At 34.5% G+C, this 15,907-nt stretch overlaps 1 protein-coding gene across 1 annotated transcript in view; it reads left to right on the top strand.

The window, feature by feature from the left end:
* RPS6KA5 (ribosomal protein S6 kinase A5) overlaps positions 1-15,907 on the top strand; it is a 261,593-nt gene that overhangs the window by 111,819 nt on the left and 133,867 nt on the right. Inside the window, exons 4-5 of the mRNA XM_069085996.1 lie at positions 9,560-9,675; positions 15,013-15,120. Of these exons, the coding sequence (XP_068942097.1) occupies positions 9,560-9,675; positions 15,013-15,120 (224 nt within the window). The remainder of the gene's footprint in view (positions 1-9,559; positions 9,676-15,012; positions 15,121-15,907) is intronic.

The following is a 15,907-nucleotide window of genomic DNA, read 5'->3' as shown; positions in this document are numbered from 1 at the left end:
GGTGGGGAACTTTTGACCTTTTTGTGTTCTATGATTGAAAAATGAATGTACTTTACTTATGATTTGGAAACTAATCTCCATGTGAGAAGAGGGGCTTTGTGATAGACTAAATGAATGTACAGCCTAGGGGTGGAGTAGTATTTAGAACAGGGACTTTGTAATTGATTGAATGAATGTAAGGTCCTGGGGTGGGGTAGTACTTGGAGATTATTTAATCACACTTAGTAAATGCTGTATTTTGAATGATGTCATATTTTGATCTTCTCTGTTCTTAATTTGTCCCTGAATAAAATGGAGAGCACCTATGCTGGTATTGTGAACCTTGGGAAGTTGCCTTTCCTTGACATTACATTATTACATTAGGGAAAGAATCTGGAATTCAAAGGTTTAAAATCAAATGTTTAAAAAATATATATTATTATTATTTTACATGTAACTGGGAAATAAGATATACAGGCACTGGGGCATAGAGATCCACCATGCCCTACTGGAAAGTCGGAGGGGGGGGGGGGGGGAAGATATAGGAGAGAGCAGATTGGGGGAGGGGATATTCAGTGGGATCGCTGTTTTGGGGTGGTGGGTAGGGGAAAAATGGGGAGAAAATTTGTAACTCAAAATCTTGTGGAAATGAATGTGTAAACTAAAAAAATAAATAAATAAACAAAACCCCCATTAGACTTTAAAATTAGAATGGACCAAATAGAAACCAGTGACTCCATGAGACAATAAGAAATATTAAAACAAAGTCAAAAGACTGAACAAATAGGGAAAAAAAAGTAAGGTATATTATAGCAAAACCCACTAATTTAGAAAACAGATCAAAGATAGATAATTAAATAATCATTGGATTATCTAAAAGCTTTGACCAATAAAAGAGCCTAGACTTTATATTTCAGGAAATCTTAAAGGAATATTGCCTAGATTTCTTTGAACTAGGGGACTGAATGAAAGTAGAAATAACCAACTGGCCACCTCCTGAAAAAAATATGGTTTCAGTAGAAAGATACATACAGAAGTAAAATGATGGAACTGAATAAACATTGTTATAGTTTGGTTGAATCTAAAAAAGTAGGCATTACACTCATGATTTTGAATAAGTCACAGTAAAATTTCTGTCGTGTACACACAGATCTACAATGTGTCTAAAACAATCTTTATCCTTTCCCCTCAACCCACCTCTTTTCCAAATTTCCCCATTCCTATTAAGAGTATCATCATCATTCTTCTGTTCACCTAGGTTTGCCATCTCAGAGCCATCCTTAAATCTTCCCTCTTCCTCAACTCCTGAATCCAATTAGTTACTAAGTATTGTCAAATTCTACATGTACAGTACTCTTGAGTCAGTCGTTGTGTTAAATGTCTTCCACTCAGGCATAGGCCCTTACCACTTTATATCTAGCCTATTTTAATCAACTCCTAATTGGTCTTCCCTTTTCCATATTCTCCTTTTACTAAACCATTTCTTATTTAATTTCCAAAATGCTCTTCTTAAGAAACAAGTCTGACCACCTATCAAGACCTTTTTTCTCAGAAATCTTTAGAAAGTCCCAGTTGTCACTATTGATTAGAGAAATGGAAATTAAAACAACTCTGAGGTACCACCTCACACCTCTCAGATTGGCTAATAAGACAGAAAAAGAAAATAAATGTTGGAGGGGATGTGAGAAAACTGGGACACTAATGCACTGTTGGTGGAGTTGTAAACTGATCCAGCCATTCCGGAGAATAATTTGGAACTTTGCCCATAGGGCTATGTAACTGTGCATACCCTTTGACACAGCAATACCATTCCTAGGTCTATATCCCAAAGTCATAAAAAAAAGCAGGGTATGGGAAGGATGACCCATTTGTACAAAAATATTTATAGCAGCTCTTTTTGTGATGGCAAAGGATTGGACTTTGAAGGGACATCCAGTAGTTGGGGAATGGCTAAACAAGTTGTGGTATATGATTGTAATGGAATATTATTGTGCTATAGTATAAGCAAGATAATTTCAGAAAAACCTTCAAAAACTTATGTGAACTGATGCAGAGGAAAATGAACAGAACCAAAACATTATACACAGTAACAGCAATATTATACGATGAAGAATTGTGAATGAATTAGCTATTTTCAGCAATACAGTGAAGCATACTATCTACCTTCAGAGAAAGAACTGATATTGTTTGAATACAGACTGAAGCATGCTGTTTTTCACTTTCTTTCATTCTTTTTCTTACTCAAGTTTTCTTGTACAAAATTACTACTATGGAAATGTTTTACATTATTGCACATATATAACCTAAAGCTGATTGCTAACCGTTTCAAGAAGGGGGGTGGGGAGGGAGAGAAGATAGAATTTGGAAGTTGAAACTTATAAAAAATGTTTTTAAAATGTCAAAAAATTGTTTTAATGTAATTGTTCTTATATTCCCCACTGGGTAGCACAATGCCTTGTAACTTAAAGCAGGTACTTAATACATATTAATTGAATTAATTTGAGAAACAAACAGGGAAACCCCATTTGATGCTAAAAGACAACATATATAATTAAGCACTGTAAATATTACAATCATTTGCACCAAGTGGGATTTTGTTGTTTTTGTTCAGTTGTCCAGTCATGTCTTAACTCTTAATGACCTCATGAACCCAGCATGCCAGGCCCTTCTATTCTTTACTATCCTTTGAAGTCTGTCCAAGCTCATGTTTGTTGCTTCCATGATGCTATCTACATCCTCTGCCATGATGTGGATACAGAGGTGCCCTGAAGGTTGAGTTGCCCTTTCCCTGGTTTATCCTCTAAAGGCATCCTAAAGTACAGAGGTGTCCTAAGGGTTGAGTTGCTCATTCTCTGATACCCTAAAGTCTCCCCTTATCTCGAAATACCACAGAACTTCCCCTTGTCCTGGACCATAAAATTCCTTGTCTTGTCCCATCCTGGGTCATAAAAATTCCCTTGACACCCTTATCTTGTGTCATTCATCATCCTTATCCTGTGTCCTTATCTCAAGACTTATCTTGTCCCTAAATCTCCAACCCCCATTAGAAACCCTAAAATTACATCATCATCCTACAGGCTATATAGCTTTCTACCTATATAAGTCTGGTTCTTGTCCTATACCAATGCCTTTGTTTAGCTCCCTGCTAAATCTCCCGCCTGTGTACTTTTGTGTCAATAAAGCTCCCAATGAATAAAGAGGTCTAAGTGAATTCTTTCAGAAACTTGAACCAGCTCTCTCAACTCTGACCTCAACAGCCATCCCTTTCTCCTTTTGCCTTTAGTCTTTCCCAGCATCAGGATCTTTTCCAAGGAGTCCTGTCTTCTCATTATGTGGCCAGAGTAGCTTCAGTTTCATTATTTGTCCTTTCACTGAATAGTCAATTAATTTCTTTAAGTATTGACTGATTTGATCTCCTTGATATCCAAGGGACTCTCAAAAGTCTTCTCCAGCACCACAATTTGAAAACGTTAATTTTGTAGCATTCAGCTTTGCTTATAGTCCAACTCTTACAGCTGTGCATTACTACTGTTAAAAAACATAGCTTTGAATATTGGACGTTTATTGGAAAGGTAATGTTTGCCATGGTTAAATATCTTGTGGTTTACGGGCTAGATTTCTTCCTTAAGGACCATGCCTTCAACCCAAATCCCTCTGGCTCTCATGGATTGGCCAAGAGTAGTTCCCAGTTGGTCATTGTTTGAGCCCTGATTGACTCCCCAGTGAATGTAAATAGTAGCTGTTTTTCTTTTGGCCAGCAACCCTAAGGGTCTTCACTTCCCAGTTTGATTTTTTTTTTCTGGATTAGGTTAAAGAGGCCATTCTTTGCCTTTTTTTTTCTACCTACACCTAACGGCTGATTGGGTGTGACCCCAGTCAAACAGACCTGCTAAAGACCTTAGCCAAGGTCTTCCCCTACATCCTGGGCCATTTCTAATTGTCCTGATCCATATATTGCCACTGGACTCAGGTGGATCCTGAGGAAAAATGAGGCTGGTGGCTTTGCACAGCCCTCCTTCACTTTAAATTAAATTCAATCCACTTGCATGTCATTTCATCACCTCCATGATGCCATGATCCTCTTAAAGATAGAAGGACAAACAACAGCAACAATAACAACAGTTTTCCTTCCAAGGAGAAAGTGTCTTTTAATTTCATGGCTGCAATCACCATCTGCAGTGATCTTTGAGCCCAAGAATATAAAATCTGATACTACTTATATTTCTTTTCATTCTATTTGCCAGGAAGTGAAGGGACCAGTTGCAATGGCATAACATTTATTTATTTATTTAAAAGAAAAACTAGTTGAATTGCAAAAAGACTTAGGTAGAATGCAGATGACAAAGATAATTTATTTTGAAATTCGACTAATTGGGTAAGGAAGGAGGAAATTATGGATCTGAACAGAACTTTGAAAAAAACCAGCTTTGATTAATGTATGCCAGTTAAGGAATGAAAACATTAAATTTTTTTTCTGCATCACTATCCAGACATGTGGAAATATTAAACATCTTTTTATAGACGTGAGCAAAATATTTTTATTGTTCAACTAATGCAATCCTAGGAGGAAAATCGATATCTAAGAGTAATTAGAGAAAGAGAAGATTATTTAGAACATAATTTAAAAATGAGAAAACCAACAAATAACCTTCAAGCATAAAAGTCTAAGTTTTCAGAATAAGAGGAAAAAGAAATAAAATTGAAAACAAAAAGGCAATTCTGATGAATGAAATAAAAGGCTGTTATTTTAAGACTAATAAAATCAATTAAATAAAAAATCAATAAAATATTAACTAATTTGATTTTCCTGAAAAGAGAGCAGGAAGCCAAATTACCATGGCTGAAAAATGAAAAGTAGGTATTTTTTATAAATGAAGAGAAAATAAAGAGAATTATTGGAAACTACTGTGCCCAATTATATTATATAAAAGTTAAATGAAATAGATGACTATCTTCAAACAATAAAATAATTTCCGAATGAAATCTAAAAGCAAAAAATAAAACTCTGAACCAGATTGATTTCCTAGTAAATTTGTTACTAGAAAAATTTACTAGGAAAAAAAAATCCTAGTAAACATTTAAAGAACAAAACATTCTGTACTTTATGACCTGTTCTGGAAGACATGGGTCTAATCCTACCTCTGTAATTGACAGTTGTCTGTTGAACAATTTGTTCCACTTCTCTGGGCCTCTGGCTTTTTTTTTTAATCTGTAAAATGTTAGGAATTTGATCTTTAAGTTCTCTTCTAGTTCTGAAATATTATTCTAGTCTTTGTTCAGAATGTGGAAGCATATATCATATTAGATCATGTAGGAGAAATACTTCTAGGATTTTCAGGTGAAAAGTATTATAACTACCCAGACATTGCTGACTGTTTTCTCACTATACTTTTTTTTCTTTTATTTGGATGGGGGGAGGCAAGGCAATTAGGGTTAAGTAACTTTCCCGAGGTCACACAGCTAGTGTGTTCAGTTTCTGGGGTCGAATTTGAACTCAGGTCCTCCTGACTCCAGGGCCAGTGCTCTATTAACTGTGCCACCTAGCTGCCCCTTCACTAGACTTTTTAAAAAGAAAATTTAATTGTATTATCAGTATTCCAAATACTTATTTTAGTTGAAGTGTTATTTTTATAAATTTTTATAAAAATAGTGTTAGGGCAAGAAAAACAAAAGCTTGTTCTATCATAGGTATGAGCTACTATTGATGGGGGGCGGGGGGGGGGGGGGCGGCAATAGGTGTGACAGGGGCTCCAATCAATGACCAGAGTCCCTGCTGTGCAGTCTGGAAGTAATTCACTAGGCCCAAGCAATCTTTGAAGTCAGGATTGTAAAAGTTTATTGTTATGTTGCAAGAGTTCTTAGGGAACCTGCAAACTTAAAGAAGTCATAGGTATAGTTTTTAAGGGGTCACTGCAGTAAATCAGATGCCAACTATGCTAACTAGGTGAGTAAGGGTGTGATTAGGGAGGAGTTAAGGAGTGGTCAGTGCTTAAAGAAACATGCACTTTTAATATCAACTGTGCAGGTGTATTGCCCATAATTCACTGGGAAATAGCCCAAGGTGGGGGGGGGGCTACCTGGAGGTGTGGTTTTAGGCTTGAAACATCACTAAGTCAGATAGCAGTCAGGACTGACTGAGAAGTGCCTAGCCTGCAACTCATCAGTGTCATGTTTGACAAGATGGATGTTGGGAACCAAGGCTAACGGAGACTCAGTATGTGTATAATTGGCTAAGGAGTCAACTTACAGATAGTGCATTGAAGGATTCATAGGTGCAGCTGGACATTATACTAAGGGGAGATAAATAGTTCATGAATTGTTGCTAGGCAGAGTGCTGGCAGGGGGAAGGGGCAGAGTCAATGCTCTGAGGCTTGGTGGGGAAGGGAATGTGATTTTACAGACTGGTTTTGCAAATTGATTTTACAAACCGATGTTACAAACATAGACCTCCAAACTTCCCATCACTATGATGCATGAAGAACATATCATGAAGTATGTTTTAAAATCTTGTCATACCTGAGAGGCTTTAAAAGCCAATTTAATTGTTTCTGGGCAACTGCGGTACAGACTTGGTCTTAGTGAGACTTCCCTGTGACCCAAGTTTTAAGTGGGTAACGAATGTTGTGTATTTAATGTAAAAGGACAGTCTACAATAATAAAGTAGCCAGTGTGGGTGCCCAGCAGTGCTGAGACCCAGCTGATCTATTATAAGCTTTGGAAAATCCAACTTATGCACAGATATCTAGATATGATTCTAGAAATGGAAAATTTATGTGTGTTTTGCAAATAGTTTTACCATCTTATATTAAATGACCTTTTGACAGGTGTGTGCTGTTTTGTCTCCAGTGAGCACATACCATGTGGATTTTATAAGTACATCAGTAGAGTGAATTCACTGGCACAGTATGTATATATGCCAAGTGGGGTGAGATTTTATCTGATAAATGTGCTCAGATTAAAAATAACTCCTGACAAACTGTAAGGAAACCAGCTAAATGTTCGACCTGATCACTTGTGTGGTTTATGTTAAATGAATATTCTTTTAAGTAATGAATAAAGCATTTAAAATTGATCATTGTAAAACTTTGTATTAGCATGAGAACTTTTAGTGTAAAATTGCAACAGTACTTCATAAATTGTGTATAATTCTCTGTTAGCTCTCATTGTATTCTGATGCAACAAAGCTCACATTTTAAATTTCATCACAAATGGTCTTTCTATTAGACTAGTTATTTTTGTAAGTTAAAAGTTTTAAAAAATCAAGCTTTAGCAAAAATTCTGAGATTAAATTCTAAAGGTTAGATTATTTGTACAAACCCTAGTGTATTAATGCATTTGATATGCCTTATTATATGTATCAATAAACCTTAAATTGTTCAATACAGTAAAAAAAAAAATGTTAGAGCACTGCAAGTTTCAAGATCTCCTATCACCAATGCCTCATTTTGGATGTCAATTATTCAGGAGCACCGAGCTGTTTTCAGGTGTGTGGAGGGCATTAAGAGTTTGGGGTTATTCTTGATCTGGCCCTTTTCCTTGGTGTGGGAATATGGGTAAGGAAACACAACTTATTGAATTACCCAGTACACTGAGAGATTGGTGACTGGCCAGACAAGGACACAAGGCCTGTTTGTTTCAGCAGCAGGGCTTGAACCCAGATCTTCAAAAATCTAAGGATAGTCCTTTGTTTTCTATGCCTGGAAGGAAGTTGTGGGAGAATAAATGTGTTTTATAAACATAATTTTCTTCATCTTTGAGAACAAACTAGCTGCATGCCTTGTTTCTTTTTTTTATATGTTTTATGTGTGTAGGGACAGCATTGTGTAGAGCGAGAAAATGCATTTTCTTCTTTACATTTTTCATTATAGTTTGACCCAAGGGAAGAGTATAGTTGAAACTAAATCTACTAATTTTAGGTAAACTACCACTCTATATACACGCAAGTACAGAGTAACTTTTCTGAACTAAGGAATAGGTCTCTCATTTAATGAAGAAACCTTTTAAAAAAAATTTTTTTTTGGGGGGGGAGGTTTATATAATACATATTCTTAATTCCTTCTGTGGAATATATATGTGTATGCATGCATATGGACATGTATAGGGTGTCCCTTTAAAAAACTTTCATAGGCTAAAACTGCACTAAAATCTTGGAGATATTGTATGTATAAGTGTAGTCACATATACATATAGTCACATATGTTTCTGTATGTGTATAATAGTGAGAGAGAGAGAAAAAGATCCGTCTAGTGAATTAAAAAAAAATAGAGTAGTTTGTTGTCACTTAAGAAACAGCATATATTTAACGTAGTTGTAACTATTTTAGTACTTTCCAGTAAGATGTGTTGCTTCTATATATTAGCTACAATGAACTTTGTGTCCTTTTGGGAATAATTTATAAATCTGAGTACATGGAGCTTTTTGCTTGTTTGTTTTTCTGGACCTCCTTGAAGGAACTCTCATTATCAATGCAAGTTGGCACCTTCTTTTGAAAATATAGTCTTAGTTGCCTGTGGCTTAAAGGTTGAATGACTTGTTCAGGGTCACACAGTCAGTATGTATGAGAGGTGAGGCTTGAACCCCTCTCTTTTCTGATTCAAAGACCAGCTTACTATCCATTATCCCAGGCTGTCATTCATAAATGTATATAATCTTATTTAATAGTTCAAATTGAAATGTCAGTTTTTAAAAATTGGTCCCTACTTATTTGTCAAATACTTTTTAATGGCATAGGGATAATTCTTAGCAAAATTTAATATTTAAATTATTCAGATTTACTTTGTTAAATGAGTGTGCTTACAGCAGGGTAGTTTCAAATTTTAAAAAATTGAAATGTTATAGCAGCAAGCACCCCAACATTCCCAGGGTGGCTGCCAACACAGGTTCTTAGATCTGCTTTTCTAAAGAAAAGCAACTCAAAATGGGTTAACAATCTTTCTTTAATCAATCAAACATATCATTTACCTAGTTCAGGGGAAAAGGTTAGCACCCTGAACTTCAGTGTGTACATGATGAAGTATGGGTTCTGGGATCATACAGACAGGTAACCAAGCAGAAATTACAAGAAGACAGAGAAACAAACAGATCAAGCAGACAGGCCTCCAACTGTCCAACCATTACATCCATACCCAGTCAGTTACCAGAGAGGGAAGCATCAACATCTGGGTTTTTCAAAGCCAGGAGGCTCTTAACAGCTGCCCAGAGTCTCATCTGGTCAAATCACACAACACTTCTCAAAGTGAGCCCCCAAGCAAAGCCTCACATCAAGGTTTTATATAGCCTTCTCCTGGCTCAGAGAATGTAACAACCCTCTTGACCCACTGCCCAATCACAAAGTATCTCCTGAAAAACAAGCCTCCCGACACATGCTCCAGGTGCACTTAAGGCTATCAGAGGGCCTAGGGGCAGGAAAGATCTTAAACAATACAATCTTAGAAAGATGGCACCAACATAAATTTACATTTCCATTACAAATATAAGAATAAATAATTGTACTTAATCAAGAGCAGCAAAAAAAGAAACATTACTTTTACTTTTTAAGTATGAATTAAAGAACAAAAATTTATATATGTTTTGTTTTTAGATTACATAAATGGTGGAGAACTTTTTACTCACCTTTCTCAAAGAGAACGTTTCACAGAAAATGAAGTGCAGATATACATTGGGGAAATTGTGCTTGCCCTTGAACACCTTCATAAGGTAAGCCACTTAACCTCCCTAGCTTCTTTTCAAAGTAGCCCTCATATTGTTTCTATATTTTAGACACATGTTGAGTGTATTACTAGTATCATTAAATGTAAATATATTTTTTCATTCTCTTCCCTTGTGTATTTCCTGTGCACCAAACTGAGAGATAGTTTCTAAGGAACTTTTCTGTTTTACTTAGGAGTTAGAAACAATGGTTTATTAATTTCTACCACCTTTCCCTTCCTACCCCCCAATAGTGAAAAGAGTAGCCCTGTGGTTTTTATTTTTCAGAAAAGAAAACAAGAAGTGTAGCATAGAAAACATCCTATTTAATATGGAGCCATAATTCCTATTATATATTTCCCAAACTCAGCCTTTTTCCATATCTGAGGAAACATTAATTGGGTTAAGGAGTAAGAGTTGTTTTATTCTTATTTGTTGAAAGTCCCTTGTACTCAATTTCCTCTATTTCCATTCTAATTTTTTAGTCTTTGATATTTTTTGTCTCATTTCTTTACACCTGTGTAGACTAATCTTAACTGTTAAAATATTCTGTACTTGTCCATAATTTGTAATTCATGCTGCAAAAATTGATATAAAAGTCTTTCTCATCTTGTTGAAAATATCATTTATCTAGATTTAAGTAATTTTAATTGAAATCTTCATATTTCTGACTTAGCTTTATGAAGTGTTTGTGGCATATTAAATTGATATTATATGTGGGAACTGTATTATTAGTTAAGCACTTTAGTTGTAACAAGATGTATTGAAATTGCCATAAAAATATGAGTATTTTAAAAAGATCTACTTATAAAAGTACCAGCATAATTTATGAGAGCCATAAGTTAGAAACAAAACATGCCACACAGAAACACAAATATTATGACTGCTTTTTTCAAAATTGTGCTTAATTTCTAGTTTTCTTGCTTATAATTTTATTTAGGCATTGTCATATTAACAGAATTAAAACCAGGAGCCAATTAAAAGAAATGTCAAAAGTTTCATTCTTAGGAACACAAATTGTGATCTTTTGTTTTCTATAAACCATAATGAAATCACCAAAAGCAGTGTAGTAAGAGTAAGAAGCCAGAAGGAATATATTAAATATTTAGTACTTATTAGCTTATATGAAAATATCACTTCCCTTTATGAAAGAAAAAATATATAAATGTATGCTACAGTAATGACTGGTTTAAAACCCACCTGCTTTACTATCTATATGAGGGACAAACAGTGTCATTCAGATGTTGCTGAGGTCAATCATGTGACCAAAAAATTTGCTCAAGATATTATTCATTTAATGTATTCAGTAATATATAGTATATAATCAGTTGGCTTTCTTGGCAGATTGTGGGTAAAATTACAGTTATAAAGTTATGTATCTGTAATTATGTATATATTTTTTATAAATTTTATATTTATGTATATCTGCCTCTGATACACATGTACATATGCATATGCCTGGCACATAGTAGTTACTTAATAAGTTATTATATGTTTTTTTCTTACATAAATAATCTTATGCCAATACCTAGACATTTTAAACTCAACTTTGGTCCAAAATGGAAATCATCCTTTCCTCCACTCTTCCAAATTTCCCTATTATTGTTAAGGACATCACCATCCTCTCAGTCATTCAGGTTCGCAACATTGATCTTATCCTTCACTTATCCAATCTATTGCCAAGTCTTGTCATTTCTACCTTCACAACATCTCTCCTATATGTCCTGTCCCATTGTCCCCACTTATACAACCACCATACTGGTTGGTGTAGGCTCTTATCACCTTGTGCCTGAATTAGTACAAAGCCTTCTCATTGGTCTCCTTTGTTTTAATTTTCTCCCCACTCCAATCTCCCCTTCCCTTAACTGCCAAAATGATTTTCCTAAAGTATAGTACCAACCATGTTTACACTTTATAGATTCAAATATGAAGTGCTTTGCTTGGCATTTAAAGTTCTACATGAATTTGTTCCTTCCTTTCCAGCCTTCATATACTTTATTCTCCATCCATGCATTCTACAATCTAGTGTTACTATCCTTCTTGCTGTTACTTGCATAAGATGCTGCATATCTCGACTCTATGCCTGTTATTTGCTCAAAAGATTCTTCCCTCCTTACCTTTACCTCCTGACTTTCCTGACTTATGTTAAGTCTTCACTCAAGTTCCACCAACGAGCTTTTTCTGGTGCCCCTCTGCTTTCCCTCTGAGAACCTTCCATTTGTACTATATGGTTACATAAATGCATGCTTACATATATGCATACATGTATAATAATACAGGTGTAAAATACCTACATTACATGTATCTCCTCCATTAAAATATGAGCCCCTTGAGGTCAGAGACCATGTTTTTGACTTTTTATCTCCAGCACTTAGTGCCTGGCACATAATAAGAGCTTAATAAGTGATTGTTGACTGACCAACCAATTCTCCTTATTCAAAATTAGACAAAATTTAGAGATCTGAAGAGACAAGAAGACAAAAATGTTAAATAAAAATATGACATTAAATATCTGCAATCCTCCTTTGAATATCAAGTCCTAAATACATATAAAGAACAAACATGATAATAAATATCATCATCCATAAACATCTGCAGCAGCAAAAGCATTAAGTAGCATTAAGATCTTATTATGTGCTAGGTACTAAATGCTGGGTATAAAGAAAAAAAAAATCTAAAACATGGCCCTTGCTCTCAGAAGAACTCAAATTCTTATATGTGATAGGATAATACAAGCAGCTCTGTGTTCTCTCTCTCAAAGTATGTGGAGGGGAGTGAAGTGTAAGAAGACTGGAAAGGTGAGATGGGGCCAGATTGTAAAGGGCTTTAAAAGCCAAACAAGATTTTCATTTTAGGTCTGCTTATCTTAGTATTCAATGTGTTATGTTACGAAATTTTTTTTTGCCTTTTTGGAGGGCAATTGGGGTTAAGTAACTTGCCAAAGGTTACATGGTTTGTTTTTGTGTGTGGTTGTGGGTGTTAAGTGTCTGAGACTGGAACCGAACTCGGGTCCTCCTGACTCCGGGGCTGGTGCTTTACTCACTGCGCCACCTAGTCACCCCTGTTACTAAATTTTTTAAAGTTATTTCGTGGTTTGGGCAAAAGTAATAAGGCCCTTACAAATAAAACATATTTTTTGAAAGTTCTATGGCATGAACTGATGATATATCAAATACTCATATAAATAGAGGAAAGTAAAAATTATTGTGAAAAATTGTACAAGATGAGGTGTCATATTCAGTATTGTTCACTTACAATATCAAGCAATCAAATCCTCACTTAAGTATTATTAAATTTAAACTAAAATTTATGTGAAAATACACAATTTTTATAATGCAGCTTTTTGATAATTGGTATTATTTCATAGTAGTTGGTACTATCTAAACTATTTTACTGCAAGGATTTTACCAACCAAAAATTTGAAGATTGTTCCTGGTCTAACAGATCATCTTCATATGACTGCTGACACAGATTGGGAATGAGAAAGTGAGAGTACTAATAGATTAGCAAGAGGTGTTCAAGGGAGAGGGTCAGTGGGTACGTAAACCTGTGCAAATTTAGATACTTGTTTTCTAATTTCTCTTATGTTTCCATTTATTGTTCAGTTGAGTTTAATTCTTCTTGACCCCCTTGACCACATAGCACACCAAGACTGTTCATGGGTTTTTTGGTTGTGGGTTGTTTTTTTTTTTTTTTTGCCATTTCCTTTTCCAGTGACTTAAGGCAAACAGAGGTTAAGTGACTTACCTAGAGTCACACAGCTAGTAATTATTTGAGGCCAGATTTGTTATCTGAGGTCAGATTTGAACTCATGTCTTCCTGACTCCAGGCTGAGAATTCTATCCTCTTTATCGTATCTGGTAAATGCCATGTATGCAAAGGTGATTACTAAATGACTGCCAAACCAACACATTTTCAAATTTTAAATATTGGATATAAAGTATTTCTAGTCCTTAGCTCTAAATAGATAAAGCAAAAGAATTAGTTATATCACTAAACTGTAGGGTAAAAAACTTGCTTGTAAAGAGATTTAAATTCATCATCGTGGAAAAGTCCATTTCTTTGTTTTTGAACTCACTCATCCAAAAGAGACATTTGAGGTGAGATAGTAGGGGCATGACAGGATAAACTGCTTATCACTAAATGTGTTTTCTAGTGTTCAGTAAAATTACCCAAAAATTTAGAAACTTTTATTTCATCCTAGTATTAACATATATTTATTTTATTTCTCCCTCAGTTATCTCTATGTGCCATACTTTTCTTTGAATTCAGCATCCTTTGAATGGCACTCAGCCTATTACTTAGGTATATAAATCAAACTGATCGATATGTATTTCCTCATATATTATCAAGCAGAAAAAAATTGCTTCTTGGAAATAATTGTCTTGTATTTACTATATTTAAATGTTTTTATCTTTATAATGTTTATAATCCTTTAAAAGATTATCAAAGATTTCATACCCTTGATATTAGTTAAAATAGGTTTCTTTTGCTTAAAATACTTATTTTAGGCCAAGAATTCATTTTAAGTCTGAATATGAGACTTACACTGAGAAACTGTCAGTGATGCAACTTCTATAAAAGATGAGGCAGTTAATTTCAGTTTGTTCATCAGTGGTTATACACAGAATGAAATAGTTATACAATATTGAATTGGTTTGCTTTAGCTCTTTAAACCCTAAGGACTAACTAAAATAAAATTATTTTAGATATTTAAATTTAGAAATGAGTTCATTTAAAAGACATTTTAATTACCTGTTACTTACATAGCACTTTACTAGACACCAAAAACATAAAGTAAATGGAAAATCAAGACATCTGCAATTTAACTGTCAAATAAACATACAGGAAAAACTGAAGGAGGTGTGATTTTTAGATCAATGTAGTACAAATTATATCTAAGTGGTGTGTAACACTAAGTAAAGAAGTGAACTTTGTGGGCTGTTTAGTCAGGAAAGGCTTCTTAGAAGGGTATATTCAAGGAAGACCTCACTTTGGAGAAAGTGGAGGTTTTTTCTCCTGGGGAACAACATTAACAAAGGCATTAAAGCAGCGACAAATATAATATAAATAGATAAAGGTAAGAAAATTGGCCTTGCTAAATTGAAAGGTCACAATAGGGAATAATGAGAAATTACATTGGGTGGTTAGGAAAAAGGAAACTGGTAGAGGACCTTGTATGATAGTCTTTCTTAAGAGTTTAGAATCAGTCTCATATATAGGAAGCTACTGTGAAAAATTCTTGAGCAGTGGAATGATGATTCTCTTAAAAATGAAATCTTAAGAATTTTTATTGTTATTTTTAATAAATTGTTATTTTAAATGTTTATTTGCTTATTTTCACAGTTGGGTATTATATACCGTGACATTAAACTAGAGAATATTCTACTTGATAATAATGGCCATGTGGTGCTGACAGATTTTGGTCTAAGTAAGGAGTTCCTTGCGGATGAAGTGAGTATTGTATATATTTTAAAGTTATCAATATGTTTATAAATAGAAAATAAATTTTTATAGTATTTTTTAAATTTATATTTTTTATGGTATTGAAGAAGTTCATTTGAGAATTTTCTGTGGCTTGCTTTTAGTACCAGGTTACTATAGTATGTATATATAATTTTCAGTAAGTACATACACACATTAGAGATAGGTGCTCACTTTTTGTTTTTTTACTTATAAGGGTACATAATAAAAAAATTTTAGAGTCAACCCTAGGTTAAATAATATTTTTGCATTGTAGCTAAGTATTGTTATAGCAGTTTCTTTGAGTTTGCTTTGCAGAAGTTCTTGCACCTTATTCTCCTATGTGAACTCAGCACTGTACTAACACTGACCTCCTTGCTGTTCCTCACATATAGCATGCCATCTTCTTTCTTTATGCATTTTCACTAGCTTCCTTCAAGTCTCAGCTAAAATCCCAACTTCTACAAGAAAGCTATTTTCAGTTTATCCTAGATATGTTTTATTGGTCCGTAGTTATTTGCATGTTTTCCCCTCATCAGACTGTAAGTTCCTTAAGAGCAGAGACTTTTTTGTTTATTTTGGTTTGGTCTTTGTCTTCCTTTGTATTTGTATTAGTATAATACCTGACACATAGTACACACTTAATAAATACTTATTGCCTTGACTTACTGTCACAGAAATAGTACTAAAATACTACCTGGTGGAGCAAAGATGGTGGAGTAAAGGCAGGGATTTACATACCCTCCAAATACCTTTAAAAAATTATTCTGAACAAATT

This window comes from Petaurus breviceps, unplaced genomic scaffold (genome assembly GCF_028583685.1).
Source record: "Petaurus breviceps papuanus isolate PSGF00001 unplaced genomic scaffold, PetGlider_PUasm1.0 177, whole genome shotgun sequence".
In the NCBI taxonomy this organism is placed as follows: domain Eukaryota; kingdom Metazoa; phylum Chordata; class Mammalia; order Diprotodontia; family Petauridae; genus Petaurus; species Petaurus breviceps.
This window is presented reverse-complemented; position numbering and strand designations above follow the sequence as displayed.